Source organism: Buteo buteo, chromosome 3 (genome assembly GCF_964188355.1).
Source record: "Buteo buteo chromosome 3, bButBut1.hap1.1, whole genome shotgun sequence".
Lineage (NCBI taxonomy): Eukaryota > Metazoa > Chordata > Aves > Accipitriformes > Accipitridae > Buteo > Buteo buteo.
Window position 1 is genome coordinate 11,217,049 of NC_134173.1, and position 10,034 is coordinate 11,227,082.

A 10,034-nucleotide genomic window follows, 5' to 3' on the forward strand; every position below is an offset into this window, starting at 1 on the left:
GTCTGTCTCTGTGAACAATATGCTGCTTCGGCTTCCAACCACTACTGCGACGCTCTACTTCTTTGGAGAAAGGGCTTTCAGACCCACAGTCGTTAAACCCTATGTAGATACCACACTGGAATTAAACCAGAAATGAAGTCTGATGCTGGAACTGAAAAGTTTCACACTAAAATCTTTTCCAGAACAGGAAAAAAACTTGACTCATATTTAGTTATGGTAAGAAAGGCTTCAGGTGTCTCCCAGAAAAACAGCAGATACTTTAAATTGAAACAAAAGTGTACTTTGATATTATGATTATGTTCACAGCAGCATAATTTTAGAAGGAGATTGCAGAAGAAGTCTAGAAGTATTCGAGAGCAAGGCAGGAAGCCTGTCTCCCACGGCTCACTTCCAGCCAGTTACCTTTATGAGCTGAAATACTACCTTGGCTCTCCATTTAGTGGGATTTTAAGGTAGAGGAAAGTTATCACAGTGAAGAGGTGACTAAGAACTAATTGGACTCTATAAATAAGTGAACTTCTTAAACTTAAAGCTTTATACTTTTTATATACAAGACCAAAACATCTTGGGGAAACAAGACAGTATGAGTTGCTTTACAAATAGTTACTTTCTATTAAATGTTTGGGATCGTGGAACTGTCAAGGAAAGCACTGCTTCCAATATTACATTTGGTCGTGTACGGTGCAAAACATACAGATTTTGACATGGCTGGTTTTCTTAGATATATTTACTGCATCACTCCATGTCACAGTTACCCAAATAGAAATTAAATGGAGAATTCTAGCGTTGCGAAATTTAACGAGGACACTGAAACTGCTCCACAGGGCCACCCTACACAGCAGCTACAGGCTACAAAGCTGAAGGTAACACAGCAACACCTCAATTCAACTTTAATTGCTCCTGACGCAGCATTACCTCAGAGCCGTACCAGCCGAACGCTGCTCTTTATACCAGCCCTCGTGTGGAAACCCACTGAGGCGCAGGAGACCGCGCCTGAGGACACACACCTCAGCCTTTACCTCAGCCTTTTATTCCGAGAGAGTGAAAAAAAAAAAAAAAAAGAAAACCCGGCTTTTTTTAAACGAGCAGCCCCGCCTGGCCGGCCGAACCGCCGTCTCTCCAGTCAGCGGCTGCCGCTAACGGCCAGCCGCCGGCGGGACGCCCGCCCGCCCTCTCCCCTGCGGCCCGCCCGTACCTTGCGGAGCACCCGGTCGAAGCCCTGCGACTCCACCATGTACTTCATGGCCTCCCTCAGGCTCTCCACCGTGAACCCCATGTCGCCCTCCCCGCCGACGGCCGCCCGCGCCCCGGAACGGCAACCCCGGCGGGCGGAGCTTCCCGCCGCCTTCCGCCCGCAGCGCCCTGCGGCGGGGGAGCCATGGAGGAGGCGGCGGTGCCGGAGGAGGCGGTGGATGAGGTGGCCCGGTGCCCTCCGGCGGCAGCGGATGAGGAGGAGGAGGAGGAGGAGGAGGAAGAGTTACACCTGGCCAAGCGGAGGAAGGTGCTGTGCTCCGAGTTCGCCGCCATCACCAGCAGCGACGCGGCGGTGGCGCGCAGCTTCTTGGCCGGCAACGGCTGGCACATGCAGGTACGCCCGGCGGCGGGGGGCTGCCCCTTCCCCTTCTTCCCCTTCCCTGCCATCTGCCTCTGTGTTTCAGAGGGCCCTGAACGCCTATTTCGACCCGCCGTTGGAGAAGAAGGAGGAGGCGGCAAGCGGGGTGCCGCCGGCCTGCGCGGGGCCCGGGAGCTGGTAGGTGACCCCCGGGCCGGGGGGAGGTGACGGGAGGAGGCGGGTCGGGGGCGAGGGGAGCGGTGCCTCTGCCCTCCTCCCCGCATGCAGGCCGGTTCCCCTCCGCTGGAAGGTGCGGGGGGGACCCCGCAACCGGGGGGAGCCATCTCCCGGGTCGTGTTTCCCCCCCCCCCCCCCCGCCTGGCCGGGGAGCAGCACTCGCTCTCTCCGCCTGACTTCGCGCCTCTGCTGACATGTGGTGAGGCAGGTGGGTTCCGTTCTTCGCATTTCCACACTGGTTCTCCTCGATTCCCGAGGCTGCCCCCTTCGAGGGGAATAGCCAGCTCCTCTGGAGAGGCTGTCAGGCTTGCGGGCTGCGCTTGCCCTCTGCGGATGCTTCAGCCGCCTTCCTCTGGGCTAGCAGGTAGTGAGCCTTTCGGAGAAGGGACAGGGTCATTTTCTTCTTATTGTCTTGTCTCATGCAGCGATACATAGGCAGATTTTACTGTACACACAGAGACACATTTGTATACGTGTAAACTGTGCATGTATGTCATGTACTAGATGTATGCGTGTTTGTATTTCTATAAATAAAATTGACATGCCCGTGCATACCTTGTTAAATGTACCTGTGGAGGTTAGGCTCTAAGATCTCGGTCTTGCATGCACAGATGATCTCACAGCCTACCCATAGGGTATACCAAAGGTATTGAACTTTTACAGATCCTTGCCCTTCACAGTCCTGAGGGAAGCTTTTTTCCTATAGACCTATTTATTATAGGCTTGCATGTTTATAGAAGAGCTCTTATGATCTTTCTAGTTATGAGTAAGCTGTAGTTGATAACAGCATACCTGGTTTTGCTTGATATGTATGTATGAAAAAATGCAAGCCTACTGAACGTTAGCATTGGTCTCTAGGTAGTCCATGATGAGTCACAATAGATCTGCATCAAATTGGCAGCACCTTTTTCTTTTCCACCCTCTGTCTGTCTTTGCACTGTGGGCACTGTCTTGAGCTGCTGTATGCAGGATGTGTTGGGAGGGAGGACTGTTTGGAGACCTCCCAGTCAGGGGAAGATCACTGCAGACCACACGGACTTTCATATTTCATCTCATAGTCCTTCAGGTTACAGTATAAATATAAAAAGTCAAAGTGGAAATATTGGAGACATAGACCACATTATTTACCTACTTAAATATCGCTTAGCTTCACCTCCTTTGTCTGCTTTTCTTTTTCTGTTCAATTTAAATCTCATGTGCATGGTAGCGGAATCTTATGTTGTTTGTGCTGCACCAAGTACAAAACCAGTACAGAGTTCTAGGGAATAGATTTGTTTTGGTTCCAGGCTTTATTTTCATGTGCGCATACAAATTTTGTGTTTAAAAACAAAACTCTACTATCGCAACTTTAGGTAGTCTTAGCTATACTATTTAATGTATTTTGTTACAGACTTTCCCTTTACTCAAGGAATTTACATTGTATCAGTGTGGTGGTTTAACCCAGCTGGGCAGCTCAGCCCCACAAAGCCACTTATTCTCCCCCCCGGTGGGATGGGGGAGAGAATCGGAAGGGTAAAAGCGAGAAAACCCATGGGTTGAGATAAAGACAGTTTAATAGGTAAAGCAAAAGCCACGCACACAAGCAAAGCAAAATGAGGAATTCATTCCCCACTTCCCACGGGCAGGCAGGTGTTCAGCCATCTCCAGGACAGCAGGGCTCCATCACGCCTAACGGGGACTTGGGAAGACAAACGGCATCACTCCAAACGTCCCCCCTTCCTTCTTCTTCCCCCAGCTTTATAGGCTGAGCATGATGTCCTATGCCATGGAATGTCATATATATGGTCAGTCGGGGTCAGCTGTCCCGGCTGTGTCCCCTCCCAACCCCTTGTGCCCCCCCAGCCTCCTCGCTGGTGGGGTGGGCTGAGAAGCAGAACAGCCCTTGGCTCTGGGTGAGCACTGCTCAGCAACAGCGAACACATCCCTGTGTTATCAGCACTGTTCTCAGCACAAGTCCAAAACACAGCACCATATGAGCTGCTATGAAGAAAAATAACTCCATCCCAGCCAAAACCAGTACAACCATGTGTTAGCAGGTAGAGTCTGGTTCTCTTTAGCAACACAGTCCCCAAACAGTTAGTAGGCTTGGTACTCAAACTTTGATAAAGGCTAAGCAATACTGTCAAATCAACTGGCTAGACAGGCCTGGCCTGTGTTTTTGAGGTGGGATTTGGGGTGAATATTCCCAAAGAAAAGGACCGTCAGTTCATCACAGAGTAAGTTTGCACATGTACGTACCCCAGGGATTTGGCAATTGGAAGAATCTCAGCTGTACTACAAAGGTGGGCATATAAAAGCAAGCCCAGGCTGCAGTTCTTTGTTTCTAATGTGCTGGAAAATGTTTCAAAAACTAATATACACAGCCTGTCTCTCTCATGGGGAAAGAGTTAAATTACTCAAGTGCTTTAGATTGCATTGGTCGCCATCTGATGAACTTAAATTGGAATAGTAAATGTTATCTTGTGTCTATAAGGAGGAGGAAAAACCACTTCATCTGTGTACTAAGGCTCTGTATGATTGAGGTCTGTATGTTTTAGTTACTGTGCCTGTGCTTTTAAATTATGTTGAGATCAATACATGTTAACTTATTTGTTGGGAAAGTTTTAGGTGGCTACCTGTAAGTTGTGATGGGTCTAGAACATTTTCCTTTAGAAGATAAGGGTGGTAATTGCAAGAAGAATAGTGTTATGCATGTTGACAAACGAGTAAACTCTCTCTTTAGTATTGACCTTACAGCAGATGCAACTACTAGTAATGCCGGTGTCAATAGTGCAGACTCGAGGCAACAAGAAGATGACAGCAGCTTCTCACTGATAACCTGGAACATTGCTGGGCTGGATCTAGGAAATCTAAAAGAACGAGTTAGAGGAATCTGTTCTTACCTGGCATTGTAAGTATAGCTTTATCTTTGTATTGTCATGTACCCAGCTTTAAAGGAAAAAGCAAACTTCTTGGTTTAGATATTTACAAATCTTCATGCCCAAATTGTCTTAATGTTGATGCAACAATACAATCACTTTATAAATCCTGTAGCTGAATAAAAGTTGATATACTGGTTGGAAGAGGTGTGAACCTATGCAGTATCCCAAAGGTTAAATATTTTGTGATGGCTACTTCAAAAAGCTTTTTTATAATGAGCAATATTGTTCAAGTTGCAGTCATACATCAAGAGCATACTTCATACTTCCATCCTGTACGTGAGAGAAGGGTAAAACTGCAAGAAACTTGTCTCATTCCAGTAGTATTGAATAACTTCACATTAGAGCAAACTTTGAAACAACAAAAAAGATTTTTTTAGTGGAATGTGAAAAGTGGCTCTCTTGCCGTTACTGTAACTTGTCTATCAAAAAAGAAAATGTGCAAGGTAAGATGAAAGCAATAGAATCTGTGATTACCTTTTATAGTTCCACCAGTGGAAGCCTCCCATGAATATATTTATGAGCAATTTAACTATTACCTAAATTGATTTATCTTAACACAGTAACTTATCAGTGTAAATTAAACGATTTAAACAAGTGATAATTTAAGTTTCTCTTGAAACAGCAGAAACTCCTTAACTAAATCAATTATCACTTGATTTTATTAATCTGTGGTGACAGTATTTTTCTTCTGTTAATAAGGCCTTTGGTTTGTCCTTCACCTGCACAGAGCAGGGCTGTTCAGCAGTGTAGCAAAAATAGGGACAGCTGTAAAGTCATGTCAGCATTTTCAGGATTGCTGCCCCACATGAACTGTTAGTGATTGCACAGCTCTAAGAAATAAAAGAGCTTGTCATTGTTGAGACTGGAGAAAATGAATGGCAGGTTACCTGCGGGGATCTGTTGTGAGGGAATGAGGTGGTGGGTGGAATGTCCTGGAGAACTTAGATGTTGCAGAACATGTTCCAAAGCTGCTTTGCAGTTGAATTCCTCCTGTGTGTAGTAAATGAAACCTGTGTAAATGTTTGCAAGATGAAGGTATAAGGAAGTCATGCATTTTATTACCATGTCAGTTCCATGTCCATAATAATAATTGTTTCGTCCCTTTTAACAATGGTGATGTGTCTACATGCTACTAAATATGATGGAGAGAGTTTTTTCCTTTTTTAAAAAAACAGATTGTTACAATATCTAGGAAGATGAGGACAAGGTGCAACTGAAGTCACTGACCCTCTTCCCTTTGGCCTCAGTAGTTAATTTACTACCTTTCAGTAGTTAATTTAAAATCTTGTCTTGCCGATTTCAGATACAATCCAGATGTTGTGTTTTTACAAGAGGTCATCCCACCACATCTCTGTCTTCTACAGATGAGAGCAGGCAGTTACACTATTATTCCAGGTAAGAAATAACCCTCAGTTTCTAAAGACAGAAACTGGAAAAGTAAGTTCAGTTTTATTCTGTCTCCCTTGCCAAAATCTCAGGCTGTTTGTAGGACTGAAAAGAGTAAAGTGAAGAAGAAAGCACTTAAATTACTTTCTGTGTTTTGATATCAGGATATAGTTTGATGCAAATTATGCATGTGAAAAGCTTGCTTGCTTGGTGGTTTCATTTTTCTTTTTTCTGCATTTTGAAAGACTGATAGCAAGGTGTCGTGGTTTAACCCCAGCCAGCAACTAAGCACCACGCAGCCGCTCACTCACTCCCCCCCATCCAGTGGGATGGGGGAGAAAATCAGGAAAAAGAAGTAAAACTCGTGGGTTGAGATAAGAACGGTTTAATAGAACAGAAAAGAAGAAACTAATAATGATAATGATAACACTAATAAAATGACAACAGTAGTAATAAAAGGATTGGAATGTACAAATGATGCGCAGGGCAATTGCTCACCACCCGCCGACCGACACCCAGCTAGTCCCCGAGCGGCGATTCCCCGCCCCCACTCCCCCCAGTTTATATACTGGGCATGACGTCCCATGGTATGGAATACCCCTTTGGCCAGTTTGGGTCAGCTGCCCTGGCTGTGTCCTGTGCCAACTTCTTGTGCCCCTCCAGCTTTCTTGCTGGCTGGGCATGAGAAGCTGAAAAATCCTTGACTATAGTCTAAACGCTACTGAGCAACAACTGAAAACATCAGTGTTATCAACATTCTTCTCATACTGAACTCAAAACATAGCACTGTACCAGCTACTAGGAAGACGGTTAACTCTATCCCAGCTGAAACCAGGACACAAGGGTAGCCAAAAAAGTGACATAGATAAGTCACTTCTTAAATATTTGCATTTAAAAAGCCTGAAAAATTCAGAGCGCGATTATGAAAATTTTAACTAATGACTTTGTACGTATTACAAATTAACATGATTCTCCCAGATCATGGTAAAAAGGTCCCTTTCAGAACCTTAACTACTTTATAGCATGGCAGAAGACATCCTCGACCATTTCTTTCCCTGTTCCTCTTTAGGTAACGTAGATGGCTATTTCACTGTCATAATGTTGAAGAAACCAAGAGTGAAGCTACTGAAACATGAGATAATACCTTTTCCAACAACTTCCATGATGAGGAACCTTTTGGTTGTGCATGTGAGTAAGTCAGTATGTACTAAACAGCTGTATTTCTGCCTTCAAAACAAAAGATCCCAGGAAAGGCTGGACTGGTTTTACTCTACAACAATCTCAAACAGCAGAAAAACTTCTTGTCCAAACATACAAACCCAGTTGCATTTGATACTGACAAACCTAATTTTTTTCTGTAAGTTACTGGCCGTGCCTTGTTTTCAAGTCTCATAACCTCTGAAAACAAAACTAAAAGCCTGTCATCCTCCTGTAAGCCACTTTTCTTCAATGTAAAACTAATAATAACTAGAGCTCTGTCATTCAGTAATTTACTTTGTGATTAGATTTTTGTCTTTGAACTTCTTATCATGGTGTGGATAGTAACATTGCCTTTGTTTCATGCACAGGTGAGCATATCTGGTAATGAACTTTGCCTTATGACCTCTCATCTGGAAAGCACTAAAAATCACTCCAAGGAGCGTATGAAGCAACTGCAAATAATGTTAAACAAAATGCAGAAGGAGCCTGAGTCCACCACTGTTATATTTGGAGGGGATACAAACCTCAGAGACAGTGAGGTAAATAGAAATAAGTGACCTTGTTATTTTGAGAAGGTATTCTGACAAAATCTTCTCAGGCTTTTCTGTTTTTTGTGAGAAATGACCTGCCTAGGCAGAATAGGCATAAGCAACATTTATTCTTAAAAAGTGGAAGCATGACTAAGTAAAAGCTGTGGCATTGCTATGCGGAGGCTTTGTTATAGCTGAGGTGAGGTATATGAAAAGCTTCCCACCCTCCGCAATAACAAAATGCTTTATTGGCAATATTTATATCTGAGAAGATGCAGGGGTAGTCAATGGAGTTTCAATTTCAAAAGCATCTTCTAATTTTGAGAACTTGATCTTTATTTGCTCAACTCTCCAATTCTCAGAGTTAATGCTTGTAGAATCAATGAAAGAAGAGGGTGCTCTGGAGAAATCGATCTTGGGAGTTTAAAATTAATTCCCCATCGAGACATAATTAGAAATAATTTTTGGCTGCTGATATTAAAAGTGAAATTTGTGCATTATTACTAAAAGGTCAGTGTTTCATCTTTCCTTATGATGAAATTCCATTGCAGTGAAGTGGAACGACATTGTTTCAGAGGACATGGCGTTGACCCCCATACCTCAAAATTTCAGAGCTGAACGTTTATTTTGTAACATGTTTTGGATTTAGAAAGTACTACAGGAACTGGTCATTCTTTAGAGTATCCTGAGAAATACCACAATTTAGAAACATCTCCAATATCTTTGGTTTTGACAACTCATGTTTTGCAGGAAAAAGTGATATTGTGACAACTCAGTTCTGTTTTTGAAGGTAAAGTCTGAATTCAGCATCTTGTGGATTTTTTCCCCCCGCCTTCTACTTTCAGGTTACTAAACTAGGTAACTTACCTGACAACATTATGGATATCTGGGAGTTTTTGGGTAAACCTCAACACTGCCGTTATACTTGGGACACCAACTCCAATACCAACCTGGATGCAGAGTACAAGTGCAAGATGAGGTTTGACCGCATTTACTTTCGGCCTGCAGCAGACGGGGGACATATTATTCCACGAAGTATGGACTTAATAGGATTGGAAAAACTAGACTGTGGCAGATTCCCTAGTGATCACTGGGGTCTTCTGTGTAACTTTGATGTGATACTATAAAAAAGAAAAAAAGGCTTGCATTGTTAGTTTTTAGGTGATCTGTTCTTGTTTTTACAAAATATTACCCTCTCAGTTTAAGTAGGACGTATTTAAATTTTAAACCCTAATGCATTCTCTGCTCTTATGCTTGAATGGCTTCATTTCAAGCCCGAGTTCCCTTTTCCTCATTGTTTGCATCTGTAAAAATACTTACTTTTAACAATGTACGCAAATACAAAAACAAATTCTAGTTTTAAAATGGGAGGAAAAACCTGTAAATACAATTCATAAACATACTTGGTGGTTTAAAAGACACTTTTATTTTGGCATGTATTATAATTTCACTATAAATGTTGCTTTTTTTATTTAAAGAATATTTCTATTATGCCTGCTTTGTTTCTTTTGTAACCATTTTCATCATCCTTTACAATTCTGTCTTTTGTAAGGTGTTTTGTATTAGCTTCTGAAGTTTGTGTTGTACATATGTATGCTTTCAGGCAAGACAATAAAGGAGCTGAGGACACAATGACTAGATTCTCACAGAATAAGCGTTTCTTAAGAATGAAATCTAATATTGAACAGATTTAAGAATGATATGCCTTCTGTTTGACAAGAAAAGGATATAGGCAGATGCATGGAAGTTGTTCACTTGGGATGGTGTATGCCTTACTTTGTATTTATTAACCTGGATATGAGTTGCAGATTAAAACGCATTATCTTTCTAGTGAGCTTCTAGAAACAATGCACTTACAAATTACTGTGCAAAGCCTGAGTAGCTCAAGGTCTCACTGACTTTGCAAAAGATCAAACAGGTTTTCTTACTCAAAGAGCTGTGTAATCAATCTCATAGAACCTGTTGTTTTATAGATGTGCAAAGTACTAAGCTGCTTTAAAATGGAAAGTTTCCTAACTTTCTGACGTGAAGTTCAGTGCACAGGTATGGAGAGGAAGCACAGACAAGCGATGTCAGTGATGCAAAGAGAACACTGACAGCCTAAATTCCTTTACTTCTTTTTGTTGTTGTTGTTTGTCTTTAGTCTTAAGCCCAAAGCTTACAAACAAGTTGTGTTTTGCTGGACTGTGGTGGTGTTGGCCCTGGCTG

General features: G+C 42.9%; 1 protein-coding gene across 2 annotated transcripts; it reads left to right on the top strand.

The window, feature by feature from the left end:
* Positions 1 to 1,201: 1,201 nt before the first annotated feature.
* TDP2 (tyrosyl-DNA phosphodiesterase 2) lies at positions 1,202 to 9,461 on the top strand. 2 transcript variants are annotated; one of them, XM_075022854.1, is made up of 7 exons: positions 1,341 to 1,588; positions 1,659 to 1,750; positions 4,512 to 4,679; positions 6,014 to 6,105; positions 7,166 to 7,284; positions 7,665 to 7,835; positions 8,672 to 9,461. In XM_075022854.1, the coding sequence occupies exons 1-7, from the start codon at positions 1,379 to 1,381 to the stop codon at positions 8,951 to 8,953; spliced, it is 1,134 nt and encodes a 377-aa protein (XP_074878955.1). In that variant the 5' UTR covers positions 1,341 to 1,378; the 3' UTR covers positions 8,954 to 9,461. The 2 variants fall into 2 exon arrangements, with proteins under 2 accessions (XP_074878954.1, XP_074878955.1); XM_075022853.1 differs by having other exon boundaries at positions 1,202 to 1,750.
* Positions 9,462 to 10,034: the final 573 nt, after the last annotated feature.